This window comes from Stenella coeruleoalba (genome assembly GCF_951394435.1).
Source record: "Stenella coeruleoalba genome assembly, chromosome: 11".
In the NCBI taxonomy this organism is placed as follows: Eukaryota; Metazoa; Chordata; class Mammalia; order Artiodactyla; family Delphinidae; genus Stenella; species Stenella coeruleoalba.
In genome coordinates this window covers 20,949,433-20,966,578 of record NC_137157.1, presented here as the reverse complement: position 1 = coordinate 20,966,578, position 17,146 = coordinate 20,949,433, and the positions used below count along the sequence as shown (strand labels likewise).

Genomic DNA, 17,146 nt, shown 5'->3' with positions numbered 1-17,146 from the left:
TTAGACATCTACTAAATAAGAGACAATGGCCCTGAGGGCAAAGTCAGTCCCTTAGCAGGAGGCCTGTAAACTGGGGTGACAAAGTTGGAAGCAGAAGTGTGGGCTATGCTGGGACACAAACAATAACAACAGCACTTTATGCGGATTAGCTCATTTAAATCTCGCAACCATCTTTTTTTTTTTTAATTTATTTTATTTATTTTTGGCTGCATTGGGTCTTCGTTGCTGTGCGTAGGCTTTCTCTAGTTGCAGCGAGCAGGGGCTACTCTTCGTTGTGGTGCGCGGGCTTCTCACTGCGGTGGCTTCTCTTGTTGCAGAGCACGGGCTCTAGGCACGTGGGCTTCAGTAGTTGTGGCACACGGTCTCAGTAGTTGTGGCTTGCGGGCTCTAGAGCACAGGCTCAGTAGTTGTGGCACACGGGCTTAGTTGCTCCACGGCACGTAGGATCTTCCTGGGCCAGGGCCCGAGCCCGTGTCCCCTGCACTGGCAGGCAGATTCTCAACCACTGCGCCACTAGGGAAGCCCCTCGCAACCATCTTTAAGAAACTAGTCCAATGTTAGCCCTGTATTCACTTGAAGAGCTTGAGGCCCAGATAGGTTGAAGAATTTACTTAGTCTCACCTAATGAGTGGGGCGCCTGAAGGCAGGTTGCAGAGTTTGGCTGAAGAACCTGGGACTAGGGGCAGTTAGGAAGAGGAGAAAATGTGCTCGTTCATGCAGACGTTCACCACGTTCGGGCAGCTGTGTGGGTAATCCCAGGGAGAAGGCATGGCTTGAGCAAAGGCTAAAGGGCAGTGGATGACCAGGACTTCTGACTGGAAGGGGGTATAGGAGGGGGGTGTAATGAGAGCCAAGCCTAACCATGCAACACAGAATGGAGCGAAGCTAAGAGATGAGAGCCTAGGACATAGCTTCCTCACCTGTCATTTTGTCTTTATTCAGGTGACTCCCGAATAAACAGAAATCACCAACTCAGAACTTCTTTCTTGTATGTGCTGTGCTTGTCTACCCAGCTGTCTGCTAGACTTCTTTACCTGTATACTCCTCTGACATTGCAAACTCATTGTGTCCAAAACAGAATTCCTCTCCCATACCTGTGTCCTATAGAATCACTCCAGCTACTGAGCTCCTGCTATTGGACCATGGAGTACCAGAATAAATGAGATCTCACTCTTTCTCTCAGGATAGCACAGTCAGCTGGAGGAAATAGGCTCCTAAAGAGATTTATAATGCAGTGCTGCGGGAGAGGGGATGGGGGGAGCGAGGGATAGGTCAGGAAGAGTTACCTGGAGGAGACGATGTGAAAAGGCCAATTGGGAGAAGAAGGACATTCCAGGGAGGGGCAACAGCACGAACAAAGATGAAGGGGATGGATGGCAGGGGGCATAAGGCAGCTTCCGGCAGCATGGTGTTGGTAGAGCATGACATCCAAGACAGGAGACATTGGCCGGGCCAGCACGCTCTATGCAGTCACCTAGACTAGAATCCTGGGAGTCGTCTCTGAGTCCTCCCTTACCAGAATATACTAACAGTGACCTTGGGCAAACCAATTCACCTCCTGTGCCTCGATTTTCTTATCTGTAAAATGGGGTCACTCTGAGGTTTAAATGCAACGGTACTTGTAAGAGCATATGAGAGACACATAGTGAGTACTCGGTAAGCATAGCTATTACTGTCAACTGCCTCTCCCAGCCCGTATACTCTCAACTACCAAGTCCCATTGGTTCTTCTTCCTTAAAGTCTTTCTACTCTGGTTTCTCCTCTCCCTGCCCCCTCCTCTTATGCTGGTGGAGGCCACCGTCACTGCCAATTTTGACTGCGGCAGCTGTCTCTCTGACTCCCAGCTGTCTCTCTGCCTCTTTCCCCGCCTCTCTGATCCCAGTTGCAGATCTGATCCTGTTATTCCTCTGCTTAAAACTCTCCAAGGGCTCCCCTCTGCTTACAGGTCAAAGTCTAACCTCCCTAGGTTGGCAAACAAGGCCCTTCAGAAGCTGACCATCCTTCTTTCCTGCTGCCCTCGGCCCCAGCATCCTACCTTTTAGGGAGGGAGGTGGCTGGGGGTGGCTGATTGCACCTGGTTTTCTCAGGTGTCTGAACCTTGGCCCATGCTCTGAAACACAGCCCCTTCCTCCTTTATGAGGCTCGCTCCCCCTCTCCTTTGACCTCCCCATCCTACTGGGCTCCTCTCTTGGAACCTTTCAGGGTACTCCTCTCCCCAACAGCTTTCCATTTTGTACTGTAATGAGGACTCCTCTCTGTGGGTTGTAAAATCCCAAAGGCCAAGGACTACATCTTTATATTCCTTGTGCTTAGCCCAGCACCTGGCATATACTGGGTGAGCAGTCCTTGGCTGTCTGATCGACTGAAGGACTGAATGGACTCTCGCAAGGGGCGGTACACCACACACACATTTTTAAAACTTCATTTTCCTATTGCAAATAAGCAATAGAACTTTTACCCTTCAGAAAATAAGAATGGACAAAAGAGCAAAAGTGTCCACACTGCGTGGTGACATCAGATGTATGCTAACGGGCTGGAAGTCATGCTTTAGCTGCAGAATAGATCCAAGGAGCTGTTTGAGGACTTCTCTTGTTTTTGCCCTCTACCACCTGGCATGCTTGTCATTATGCAATCCAGACACTCATGGTCAACATTGATTTAGGATCCTTTTTGATTAAGAAGCTGCAGCAAAGTCTACACAGATTAGTTTTTGACCTTCAGCCCTTCACACTTTAAAAGTTTCTTTCTGGGGCAAAATTAAAATTTTATTTTGATCCTGTGAAGGAGCACTTTAATCTTTTCCTTTAAAACATGATGTTCTTTGTAATAGGCGTGTGGATTTTTCTGTTAGAACTTAGTCCTAGGCAAACAGTCCGTAGCTACCAAGGAAGTTTCTAGAACAATTCAACATATGTTTTGTGAGTGCTTACTATGTGTCAGGTACTGTTGTGGGTTCTGGAAGTAAAAACAAAATTAAAAACTGTTCTCATGAATCTTACATTGTAACGAAGAGGCATGGATCTTTACCTTCCGGAAAAAATGAAAAAGAATGTGGGATTTTCAACACTGAATCAAATAGGTACAAGGACGAAAGAAAGGAAAGGAAAGGCTTTTCTCTAATTAGGGTTCCTGCAAGGTCTTTTGGCCACTGTGCCTGCAAGGGTGGAATCAAAGGGAAGCTGAGATAATGAGTATCAGGCCCAGTGTTTAAAATGCAGGAATGGTGACTATAGTATTTGAAAGCTTACTAGAGTCTTTGGCAAACATTTATTGTGCTTTTTATGCATTAGGCAGAGCTAGGCACTGTGGACAGAAGGTGAATAAGGAATGGCCCTGCCCTCCAGGGGTTTGGGTCTAGCTCAGGTCCAGTGGGAGACTCAGAGGAGGGAACAACTCCTCGTATTATCACAGCTGGTCCCTGCCCTGCTTGTCTCCTAATGCTGCTGCAGAGTTACATGAAAGAGCAAAGGTGAAAATGTTATGAAAACCTAGAAAGTCCTAGAGCAATGTAATACACAGCACTGTGGTGTGTTTATTGTCATTACTGTAGGGAAAGCTCTGTGGAGTGACGCACACTCTCTACACTTTGATTAATCCATCAACACCTTAGGGGAGACCTTCGAAGCCACCAGTTCCCACCTGGTGCCAGCCTGCATCTACTGTGTGTGCTAGGCACTCAGTGCTTTTTAAATGAATGAATTTCAGTCACAATGTAAAGGAGGAATTTGAGGCCCAGGGAGCTTAGGTGATGAGATACAGGCTACACAGCTAGGAGGAAAGGGTTGGACTTGAATATTAACTTTTCTGTAAGCCTATAAAATACACAGCAGACACAGAATAAATCACACCAATATTTCTGAGGGACATACATATGCACACACACACACACACACACACACACACACACACACACATACATACATCCCACACTATTTTGTTTTCTTACCAGTGGATTCTCTAGAGCCTTTTATAAACAATTTTAAGTGATTTACAAAAAGACCAAAAAAAACCCCAACCAGATGCGGTAAACAGTTGTAGCTCACTCTGCACAATAAATATGTATTTGGTAAAGTAAATGGTATTTCCAGTACACTTGTGTAGGGTAGTAATTAAAGGAATCATACGGTGAATTTTTTGGTAAAGTCAATAGTTATGCATCATTTGTCTGTTTGGTAATTCTTGAGTTTTATCTGTCCATATGGATAAGCAGACTTCTAATATGTTTTTAAGGGTTTAATGAAAACATTTTCTTTTCCTTTTTAAATTTGTCCTTCCTTTCTTGCCAGTGAGATGTTTTCCCAGGCTTTGTGGATTGTGGATTCCAGGGGAGGATTTTACCAGGACCTGGAGATCCTAGACCAGTAGCATTGCCACCACCTGGGAGTCTATTAGAAATGCAGTTGTCAGTTATATATCAATAAAATGGAAAAAAATGCAGAATTCCAGGCCCACCCCAGAGATAGTAAATCAAGCTCTTCACTTTAACAAGATACCCAAGTTTTTGCAGTCTCAAATTTTCTGTATTTTTCCAAACATTTCTTGCTCAACCAATCAGTTATTGTGTTAAAATCTCCCCCTCTGATGATGGATTTGTCAGTTTCTCCTTGTAGCTCTATTAATTTTTGCTTCATATATTTTGAGGTTATTTTATCTCAAATAACTCAGATGTAACATTTTTTAATATCTTCCTGAAGAATCAGACCTGAACCTTTTATCATTATTTATTGACTGTCTTTATCCTTAATAATTGCTTTTTGTCTTAAAGCCTTTTTCATCTAAAACTAACATAGCTACTCTAGCTTTATTTTGATTAATACTTGCTATATCTTTTTATATCTTTTACTTTCAACATTTCTGTGTCCTTATGTTTTAAGTGTTTCTCTTATAAATAGCATTTAGTTGATTTTCTTTTTGCTTTCTAAATCCATCTCACAATCTCTTAAATAATAAATTTAGACCATTTACATGTATTGTTACTACTAGTGTAATTGAACTTAATTCTACCATTTTACTTCAGATTTTCTCTTTGTCTTGTTTTTTTCCTATGCTTTCTCATTTATTTCTCTTATCTAAGTAGAATTTTTTTGTTAAATTTCTTCTCCTGTTCTTCCCCACCATCTGTCTCCCACCCCCTTCAGCACAGCAAACTGGTTTGGAAATATAGTTTATTTCTGTTATTTTAATAATTACCCTTCTACTTATGGTTAAATCTTACCTAACAAATTCTACACATATTCATTACATTTTGTTTCACTGACTCTAAATTTAATATGTTAACCTCTCCCCTGAATAATACTTTGATTTTGAGCACCCAGCTCATGGCTTTGTATACTATGACTATTTTGCATTTTAGTTATATTTCTTTTAAAAAATTTCCCAAATTAGATATTATAATTATCATTTTATATTGACAATTTTTGTTTAGTTTTGCCTACATATCTACCAGAATTCTGCATTCGGTGGGAAAATGAAAATAGGCATGGTACCTGCTTTTTTTGCTGTGGTTAAGATGAAAGGTTGAATGTTGAGATGGGCCTGATTATTTGGTTATAAGACCATACTGTTTATAAGTGTACCCAAAATAATTTGAGACAAAGAAAATTGGGTTAATTTTGTCACATGTTTCTGTTTAAGTGGGGCTCTGAAAACAGAATCCCCGAGATGATGTCTATCTCATTCCCTGCAGAACCTCATCAAATAAATGACTGTCAAAGATGTAGCACCAGATACAACAGGAATCCACCTAACACAGCTTATGATGTTAATCTGTCCTCCTCTGTCTTTGCCTTTGTTCTCAAATATTGGTCTAGTGTAAGACAAACCTAGGTTTTAATTCCAGCTTTGTGACGTCCCTGAAGTGTGACTCTGGGCAAGTTCCCTGATTTTGTGAGCCTCTAGTTCCTCATCTGGATAGTGGGATAATCACACCTACCTTAAAAGAGTTGTTTTGGAGCACAAATGAAATAATGATGTAAATGAAATAATGAATATTTAGCATAGTGCCTGGCAAGTAGTAAGTACTCAATGACTATTGTTGTATGAATCCACCACCATCTCATTGTTTTAGACATTTTTTGCAGAATTTGCATTCCTAATTTGTCCTACTGTGATTTCTGCCCCCTTTGCTTCTTTAAAAAAGCTATTGTCCATACAGACAGGTGGGCAAGACAAATTTATAATTTAACAAATAGTTATAAAATGAATACTGTGTTACCACCACCTAGGTCAAGGATAGAACATTCCCAGCACCATAGAACCTACCCCCACTCCCTGTACTTCTTCACAATTTCAAACCGCTTTCTTCCTCACCAGATGTAATCACCATGCTGACTTTTGTGCTAATTATTTTGTTACTTTTCTTTACTGTTTTACCATTTATATATGCATCTATAAACAATACAATTTAGTTTTGTTGTTGAAATTTTCATAAATATAATCATATACCATTTGGGTGTTGCTTCTTTCATTAAACATTATGTTTATGAGATCCATTGATAGTATTTTGTGTAGCGTTGCTTCATTCTTTTCCTTTGCTATATGGTATTCTATTTTATGGGTACCTTTGTTCTTTTTAAGTATAAAATAAAAATAATAGCTAACACTAATTGGACACTTTCTATGTACTACTTTATAAAGTAAGTGCCTTTATTATTTGCATTGTACATACAAGGAAACAGAGCCCTGTAGAGATAAAGTATTGTGCCCAAGGGTTGGAACCAGGTATCTAATCTGGATACTGACTCCAGAACCCACGAAGTTTATTAACCTCATTCATAGTCTCAAGTTCTTCCACTAGGTGCCTGATTTTGTTTTTTTAACTACAGTTGGTTCCTAAAAGATTAAATGGATAGTCAAGCCCTCCCACAAAAATCTAACATTTTTGTTTTAATTCTTATATAGGAAAACACCTTCCTTTACAGAGTCACTTGGTACCAAAACTGCCACAGGTTTTTGTACTTCTGCTCTTTGAGTCTTTTCAAAATATTGCCTCCCAAACTATGCCCTAGTTTTACCATTCAGATTCAAGTCAAATTTCAGTAGTTTTTCCTGTTCAAATGTACGCACAGCCTCTTCCCAAGCATTCATTCCTAACTCAAGCATTCTGCTTCTTTATTGATTACTGATTTCTCAATGTGCTTTTCTTCTTCATTCCTTTTCTCTCCATTCAGAAGCATTTCTGTGGCTATTGAATCTCTCCCTTCACCCTCCTCCCCCCTTTGATGCCATTGACATTGTCCCTGGGAGGTCTCCTCCCTTCCAAAATCTTTTAAGGACAGATCATTAGTGAAGGGTTTAAAAAAAAATTAGGAATGACAAGTTTAGAGTAGTTTGATATGTTTTAGGTCTGGGTTTTGTTGATTCAGCTGATTCCACAAATATATATGGAATGACTTGCTAACATTTTGTGAAGCTGACTTATTTTTATTAGCCATGCCTCATCCTCTTCCACCTCCCAACCCCTAGCCCAGAAAAAGTGAGATAAGCATTATTGTCACCATTTTCAGATGGAAAGACCAATACTAAAGGAAGTCAACAGCTTGACCGAGTTCAAGGAGTTCATGTGCAGCAAAGCTGGGCTTCAAACCCTAGGTGTGCTGACTCTAAGCCCTGTGCTCCTTCTTTTTGATCACGGCAACCTCTACTGAAGTTATAACTACTAGGAAGGGGAAATGGTCCTTTGTTATCCTTTCTTTAATTTCATGCATTCCTTTGTTCTTTCAACCAACGAACATATGTTGAGGGTTCACCTTATGCCAGGCAAAACACTAAGCTCTGGAGATAACAAACTGAAAAACGTGTGGACCTGCCCTTGACAAGCACGTGGTTTGGGATACCCAGAAAACGAGTGCAATCTCGCATGCACAGTGCTGTTGGAGGTGTGTCTACTGTTCCCGGAAGCCCCCTAGAGAGGGGGGATGGTCTGGGAATATTTCTTAGAGGAGAAGTTGGCCACGTGCCCTTGCTCGAATTAATTTTCCCCACAATAAAAATAGTCTTAAAATATTTTGTTACCTCCCTGTTTGTGGACCTACAGTGGCCTTGATGTGGCCTCTGAAGGGCTCCCTCTACTTCCCCGCCCTCTGGCTCACTACCTGCGTTTGTCAATACTTTCTAGCTGCTTTCAAACCACAAGCATATCCGGACACCCCGGCGGATGACTCCCATTTCCTGCCCTCTCTGTCCAGGTACCTGCTGTTCTTTCCTCCTAGAATGTTCATCTGCAAAGCCATCTTCTCTAAAAATCCGCATTGCTCTCTCAATAAAATATGACTCAGTACGTTTCTAGAAACGCTTTCTCTTTGACTACGTTTGACATTCTTGATTATTTCTTTCCCTCGGACTTCTGATTTTCATCCTTATAGATCAGAGTTTCAAAGTTTTCCTGGTATCCCATAACATGTAATATTCAAATATTTCCTTCAGGTCAGTTTCACAGCCATTCTTATAGTAACTCTGTGTAAACTGTAGCGTTTTATATTAAACAATATGTATTTATTTTGATATTTTAAATCACGTATGCCCTGCCTTCTTCATAAACAATTTGAAGCAGTTCTGATCTCGATTTGAGCTCTGTTCTGCCACATGCTGTCGTGTGACCTCGGGCAAGGTGCTCGGCTGCCTGGAGCCTCAGCTTTTCCACCAGAGACGTGGGGTGACGCGCGCCCTATTTCACGCCGTGCATGAGACGATGTGGCTGAAAATGCTAGGGTGCCGTGTGAATGGGAGGTTTTGGTGTCTTTGCCCCTCTGTTGGGAACATGGTCTGCTCACGGTAGTGAGGACCGCAGTTCAGCTGGCTGCTGAACAGAAAAGCCTTGCAGGGAATTGCCCCCACTTCTCTGTCTCCACGGCTGCTCCTCCCATGGTTTGGCCACCACCATCTCTCATCAGGATGACCGCAGTGGCCTCATAAAGGAGTCTTTCTGCCTCTCCTTTCATCCTCCTCCTGACTGTTCTCCTTGCTGCCTCAAAGTGATCTTTCTGAAATGAAAATGGGATCCTGCTCTCTTGGCAACATCCAAACTTGTTCACGTGGTTTATAAGACCCCTCGTAGTCCAGCGGCTGTGCACCTCCCTTGTACTGTGTTCAGCTGCTAACTCGGGAAGCAGAGGCTTCCGAGTCTCCAGACAAGATGATAGCACTCTGCCTGGATCCTTCCCCTCAATTCACCCCCCTTTTGCCTAGTTCACTTCCCCCAGGAAGCCTTACCTGATACCCTCTAGTCTGGGTCAGGTGTTTTCTCACCTTCCCCTGTAACCCTCCCCCAGCACCCTCCCCCCATTATAATAAAGTGACACCAAACTGAAATTGCCTGTGTGACAGTCTGGGTTGTTTATTGAAATGTTTCAATGCACCTAGCATTCCCTAAATGTCAATGAATGAACCAATGAATAAGTATGAGATACTCAGACACAGACAGCTGGTTTATTTACCAGCAGTCATATACTTTGTGGTCATGGTGTTTACCAGGATGTAATTAACCTTCTCCTCTTTTGTTTTCTTAAACAGACAAAGATATAAGCAGTGGGAGTTATAACCTTTCCTCCGCAACGACGGGCAGCTACTACAGTTGCGTCAGCCAGATCACCATAGGTGAGCAACTGTGCCAGTTTTTAATGAAACCTATTGTTGCCTATAAAGGTTGGGGGTGCAGGGCTATGGAAGGAGTGAATAGAAAGGGTAAGCGCATCAAATTTATTTTCAGAGTCAGGGTAAATACTTGTGGACTCACCTTGTTGGGGTGCCCTCTTGTGGATCCTTATTGCTTTTGCATAGAGAAGAATGGAGGAAATGTGATCCAGAGAGATTAACAAAACAAAACAAAACACAGGTTTCCCAATTTTTCTTCATTTGCTTTCTCTTTCATTTGTGTATCACCTATATTATTATGTACTTAATATTAAAACTGACTCTTTAAGATTTATTTTCATTTATTTTAAAAGAATTTATATCACAACTGCAAATAGAAAATGTACATTTCCCATAAGTATAAGTTAATGCATACATGCATAAAATAACAAATCAGTGTTCCTGAATGCTAGCTATGCTTTGGGGGAGTCTGTGTATGCCAGCTATCCTGTCCCCTGACTTCACAGAAATAAAATTCCATGTCATAGCCCATGGCCTTCTCAGAAACTTGAAGTCTGCAGTTTGGGGTGTGTGGTTCTCTATCCCTTCCCCCCTGGATGAGGAACCCCCCTATGGAGACGGTAGGATCCTGGCAGAATATACTGTGTTCACCTAGCACTCTCCCAGCCGCCTTCCTGCTCACCTTTAAACATGTTTTGTTTTGGTCGAAAAGGGAAGAGTGACCATGATTATTTTTCTGTCTGCCGAATCTTTCCTCTCCTTTTCGCTTCCTTTCAAACTTTTCTTGATTTAAGAATCTTGGCTATGACTTAGAAACCAAAGAATAATGGTGATACTTGCAGCTAACATTTATTTTGCACTTATCATTTGTCAGCTGCTCTTGGCCCTCGACATACATCATTTTACTTAATTGGGACTCTATGAGGAAGGTACTGTCATTTCCCCATCTTACAGACGAGGAAACTTGCTGTTTGCCTCACAGCCAGAAATGGATGTGCCTAGGATGCCAATCCAGGAATGACACAAGCTCATGCTTTGAAACACAGTGTCATGGTTTCTCAGACTCCAGCAATGTGAACCCCTGTAAAAAGAAGTAATAATTATGAGCCTCTAAAATGGATTTAAATTATTTTTATTATAAGGATACCTAAGTATGTTCCAACATAAAATGTAACTAACTATAGACACCTTATTTTCCAAATAGCCATAAAAATCAAATCAAATTTGTAAATGAAATTTAAAACACTGAGAAGAGAAACAACCACAAATTCACCACATTAATTTAAGGTGATGGGCTTTGTTATTCTGCTGAAATGCAGTCACTGCTTGTAATGCAACGCGGTCCTGGCTGCAGCAGTGAAGGTTCTTTGCACTGAGCTCAGTATTTACAGTATTTATGGTAACTCTGCTGTGCCACCACCTCTCTCTGTTCAACCCACTCTGAAATCTCTGTTAATGCTCCCTCAGGTGAGATTATTGGATCTTTGTTTGTTTGCACCTTTGTTTGCACCTTGACATTCCCCTCTCTCTCCTCTTCTCATTAAGTGTATCAACTGGGGGCAACTTGATGGAAACACAAAAGCAAACTCAGGCACTAAAATTAAGTGGCAAAATTTGGTCCATGGTATGCACATATTCATTTTTAAATGATTAAATTGACTTTTAAATGAAAAATGAAAACAACTTAAAAATCCCTGTGGAGAGTTCATGGACCCTGGTTTGAAAACACTAAATAACCTAAAATGACATTCCTAAAGACATTAGTTAAGTAGTGGGAGGTCGTTTAGAGTTCAGAGAAGGAGGGTGACAGGATGAATGCATGTATGAAAGGTTATTTGGGTGGTGAACAGGATGGATTTCATGTGCAAGAATCTGGTGTTATGACAGAGTAAGTGGCTCTGACTGTGGTCTTGACATGAGACAGTAATGAACGTGGGAAGTGGGATAGAGAGGCAGGTCTGGAGGGAGAGGCATGGAAGAGTCAGGAGGACTAGTCATTGCCTGGATGTGCCTCAGATAGTGTGCCCTGAGACTTTGAGTCAGGTTGACAGGGAGTCTGAGCTGTTCATTGAAATACAGAGGTCAGGAAGAGGACTGCATGGCTCTAGGGTCCCAGTGTGTTGGGTTTGAGGTCCCAGTGAGACCCCCCACCTCAGAATGACCCACAGGAAGTTGGAAATGTGGAGAGAATGGGCAGGAGATGAAGATATTGGCATTCTCTTCACAGAGAGTTCAGTTGAATCTCTGGAAGAGGATGAAATTATAAGAGTGGGCATCAGTATATTGTGTGTAGAGGGTCAAAGACCAATCTTTGGGGGAAGCACAATTAGGATAGAAATAACGGCAGTGGTAGGAAAACCTAGCAAGTACATTTCTTGAAATGCCCAGAGAATTTCTAGAAGGGGAGACTGAGGAGGGTTAAAGTTAAAAGGCTGCCCTGGTGACATCCCATGTCAGTGGATGGTGGGAGGGGAGCCAGCTTACAAGGCTCTGAATAAGGAGTGATGAGCTGTGAGTAGAGACCTCTATTAAGACACTTGTCAGTGAAAGTGGAGGGGTAAACAGTGAGGACCATATGGGAGCTTTCTGTGCCAGGTGCTGTTCTAGTTGTTTTTCCTGTATTTACTCATTTAAGATGAGTAAATGCCACCAGAAAACTACTAGAGCTAATCAATGAATTTGGTAAAGTAGCAGGATACAAAATTAATGCACAGAAATCTCTTGCGTTCCTATACACTGATGATGAAAAATCTGAAAGAGGAATTAAGGAAGCACTGCCATTTACCACTGCAACAAAAAGAATAAAATACCTAGGAATAAAACTACCTAAGGAGACAAAGTATGCAGAAAACTCTAAGACACTGATGAAAGAAATTAAAGATGATACAAACAGATGGAGAGATATACCATGTTCTTGGACTGGAAGAATGAACATTGTGAAAATGACTATACTACCCAAAGCAATCTACAGATTCAATGCAATCCCTATCAAACTACCAATGGCATTTTTCACAGAACTAGAACAAAAAATTTCACAATTTGTATGGAAACACAAAAGACCCCGAATAGCCAAAGCAATCTTGAGAAAGGAAAATGGAGCTGGAGGAAGGAGGCTCCCGGACTTCGGAGTATACTACAAAGCTACAGTAATCAAGACAGTATGGTACTGGCACAAAAACAGAAATATAGATCAATGGGACAGGATAGAAAGCCCAGAGACAAACCCACGCACATATGGTCAACTCTATGACAAAGGAGGCAAGAATATACAATGGAGAAAAGACAGCCTCTTCAATAAGTGGTGCTGGGAAAACTGGACAGCTACATGTAAAAGAATGAAATTAGAACACTTCCTAACACCATACACAAAAATAAACTCAAAATGGATTAAAGACCTAAATGAAAGGTGAGACACTATAGAACTCTTAGAGGAAAACATAGGCAGAACACTCTATGACATAAATCACAGCAAGATCCTTTTTGACCCATCTCCTAGAGAAATGGAAATAAAAACAAAAATAAACAAAAGGGACTTAATGAAATTTAAAAGCTTTTCCACAGCTAAGGAAAACATAAACAAGACAAAAAGACAACCCTCTGAATGGGAGAAAATATTTGCCAGTGAAGCAACTGACAAAGGATTAACCTCAAAAATTTACAAGCAGCTCATGCAGCTCAACATCAAAAAGCAAACAACCCAATCCAAAAATGAGCAGAAGACCTAAATAGACATTTCTCCAAAGAAGATGTATAGATTGCCAACAAACACATGAAAGAATGCTCAACATCACTAATCATTAGAAAAATGCAAATCAAAACTACAATGAGGTATCACCTCACACCAGTCAAAATGGCCATCATCAAAAAATCTAGAAACAATAAATGCTGGAGAGGGTGTGGAGAAAAGGGAACCCTCTTGCACTGTTGGTGGGGATGTAAATTGATACAGCCACTATGGAGAAGAGTATGGAGGTTCCTTAAAAAACTAAAACTAGAACTACCATATGACCCAGGAATCCCACTACTGGGCATATACCCTGAGAAAACCGTAATTCAAAAAGAGTCATGTACCACAATGCTCACTGCAGCACTATTTACGATAGCCAGGACATGGAAGCAACCTAAGTGTCCATCGACAGAGGAATGGATAAAGAAGATGTGGCACATATATACAATGGAATATTACTCAGTCATAAAAATAAACGAAATTGAGTTATTTATAGTGAGGTGGATGGACCTAGAGTCTGTCATACAAAGTGAAGTAAGTTAGAAAGAGAAAAACAAATTCTGTATGGAAATCTAAAAAAAAAAAAAAAAGTGGTTCTGAAGAACCTAGGGGCAGGATAGGAATAAAGACGCAGTTGTAGAGAATGGACTTGAGGACACGGGGAGGGGGAAGGGTAAGCTGAGACGAAGTGAGAGAGTAGCATGGACATATATACAATGTAAAATAGATAGCTAGTGGGAAGCAGCCGCATAGCACACAGAGATCAGCTCAGTGCTTTGTGACCACGTAGAGGGGTGGGATAGGGAGGGTGGGAGAGAGGGAGACGCAAGAGGGAGGAGATATGGGGATGTATATATATGTATAGCTGATTCACTTTTTTATAAAGCAGAAACTAACACACCATTGTAAAGCAATTATACTCCAATAAAGATGTTAAAAAACAAACAAACAAGAAACCAGGAAAAGGCAGACAACAAATTTCCCCCTGGAGACTTCAGAGAGAGCACGGCCCTGCTGAAATCTTGATTTCAGACTTCCAGCCTCCAAAACCGTGAGAGGAGAAATTTCTGTTTTTTTTTTAAGCCACCCAGTTTGTGATCCTTTGTTACAGCAGCCCTAGGAAACTCATATAACAGGTTCTTACTGACCTATGAAGTCACCTCTGAAGGGGCAGTGGGTATGTCACACCGTTTTCTCAGAAGGTGATGGGACAGCTGATAGGCCCTTGAATGTTGCTTCTGTTTCAACAAACTCAAACTGGCTGAAACCATAAGGAAGGTTATTATTTCATGTAATAGGAAGGCCTGTTGGGAGGACAGGTTGAGTAGGCTGCTGATGATGTTGTGAAAGACCTCCTCCCCTTTGCCTTCCTGGGAAAATCTATCTTTTTGATGGCAGCCCCAAGGCTGCCGTGGTTCCAGGAATTTCACTCAGGCACAACGGTGATCAGAGAGAAAGGAGCTTTGGTGCCTCCCTCAGGTGTTCACTTGAGGAGCTGAAACTTTCCCCTGAAGCACCTCAGAGACTTCTGTCTCATTGCATGGGATTTGGTCACATGACCACCCTTCAGCAAATCACTGACAAGGGAGGTAAGATGGTGTTCTTTACACCCATCATGGCCCATGTGGAGGTCAGGGAGTGTGAGGTCTGTCTGCCCTGAGTCACAAGCTGCGTGGGAGTGGGATGAATTCCCAAACAAAATGTGACTCTGTTGGGAGGAAGGGGTGTGGGTGGAGGATGGATTCAGCACAGTCATCAGGCAGTGTCCACTGCCCACAGTCTGTCCAGTACAAAGCACTTAAAAAATATTTATAGTAAAAGCAGCAAATAATTAACAACTTTATACTCAAAGTACTGGAGGGAGGACATCTCTGAGTCATCTAGCAATTCTTTTTTAAAAGCTCTTTTTGTTTTCTTTCATCTCCTGTACTTCCGTCCTTCTCTTACAGGATAGTCATCTCACACAGAAGTGTCTCATTTGTGAGGGAATTCCATTTAAGAGAACAGCACACTTCTGGACTTCCTGTTAATGTAGTTCCTTATAGGAACCTATGTCCTGACCGAAGAATTGCCAAAAGAATTGTCAAAAAATCCAATCAACAGAAAAAGTGACACGTTCTGAAATTTTTCTACCTATCCATGAGACCCTTGGAAAACTCCTTATTTTCTTCTTTTTTTTTTTTTTTTCTGGCCGCACGGCATGGCATGTGGGATCTTAGTTCCCCGACCAGGGATGGAACCCGCGCCTTCCCCGACCAGGGACTGAACCCGCGCCCCCTGCATTGGAAGCGTGGAGTCTCAACCACTGGACCACCAGGGAAGTCCTGAAAACTCCTTATTTTCTGATAGTAAACTCCTATTTTTTCATGTATGAAAGATTTAAGAACTTTAAAGTTGATTAACATCATTTTTTTTCTCAAGACAGCCTATAATTTTGAGTGTTCCTTACATGTCTCTGTTTAGGATTTGGGGGCTAGTGGGTGATAGTGTTGGCATGCAACTCAGAGAAAGCTGAGACCCCTGCTTCTACCCCACCCCCGACCTGGGGACAGGATGGTGGGTGAGGGAGAGTGAGTAGGCTGCCAATGTGACATTCCTGTTACTTGCCTCTTGGGCACCTGGACACTAGCTGTTCCCTTGGATGGTTGGATAACCACCCACCCCAAATACTTTGACCTCATTGTTGGTTTTAAATTTAGGCTGGTCCATTTCTATTCCATCAAAATTATGCAGATCTTATCATAGCTCATTTGTATCAGTGACATGAATTAATAGATCTGCTAATGAACTCCATTTCTGGATTAAATGATGTGGTAATTTCCTAAAGTAAAAAAAAAAAGGGGGTGGCTTCTTAGCACTGTGAACAATATTTTTTCAAAATTAAGTATATGTTATAAATTAGCTATCATTTTATGAAAGAAATGGTAAAACCTGAAATTATGGAGAGTCCAGAGTTCCTTGGAACTTTTAACGCTTTCACGGTGTGTGATATATATTATACACCCTTCTCTGTATAATGACTCCCAAGGAGCTTGGGAATATAGAAAGAGAAGAGGCATTTAAGCAAGTTTCCGAATGAAACAACAAGGCGAGGGAAAACACGGTCCTCTAATTATCTTCTTGTAAAAGGATTCTCTGGTGTGAGTAGGAGGTAATACGTTTTCACATTTTTAATAAAAACATAATGGAGCATCAACTCAAATCGTGCCTCCTAGAATTTCATTTCTATGCCCCAGTACACTCTTAGGAGCTACGGGAGATCCAAGAGTATTGATCACAAAATAAACACACTAGCATCAGAGGTTTAGTCCAACAAACAGGATCGGGGGGCAGCCTTGGCGTCAGTAGCTTCAGTTCAGCCTCCACTGCAGCTGTGGCTCCATTGCAGTTCTGAACATTAATTTGTGTTCTCTGTGATTATCTTCGGAGGCTCCGTAGCCCTTACCGGAGAAAGAATCACTCACCTCACTGTATTCCACTTACCTTTTAGGAAGGTGACTGACCAAGAAGAGTACAAGCAGTCCAGTCAGCATGTTCTCAAGGGTGTCAGCATTTCCCTTTCCTTGTGCATTCTGGTCCATTGAGATCCCTCTATAAAAAATTGTTCAGAAAGGAATAAATAACCTACGAGCGATGTGAGGGGGAAACAGACCCCGATTCCATCTCCTAGAATCCTTCTTGTTGCCTGTGTTCTCAGTGCGAGGCAGGGGACCAGAGCACCCATGTTGTCTTTGATGAGCCTGGGCTCGAATCTGTTATTTCTTTTTGTTTTTTTTGCGGTACGCGGGCCACTCACTGCCGTGGCCTCTCCCACGGCAGAGCACAGGC

General features: G+C 41.8%; 1 protein-coding gene across 1 annotated transcript in view; it reads left to right on the top strand.

Moving 5' to 3' along the window:
* Positions 1-17,146, top strand: part of ANO4 (anoctamin 4) — a 482,060-nt gene that overhangs the window by 27,156 nt on the left and 437,758 nt on the right. The window contains exon 6 of the mRNA XM_079935996.1: positions 9,511-9,594. Within this exon, the coding sequence (XP_079792122.1) occupies positions 9,511-9,594 (84 nt within the window). The remainder of the gene's footprint in view (positions 1-9,510; positions 9,595-17,146) is intronic.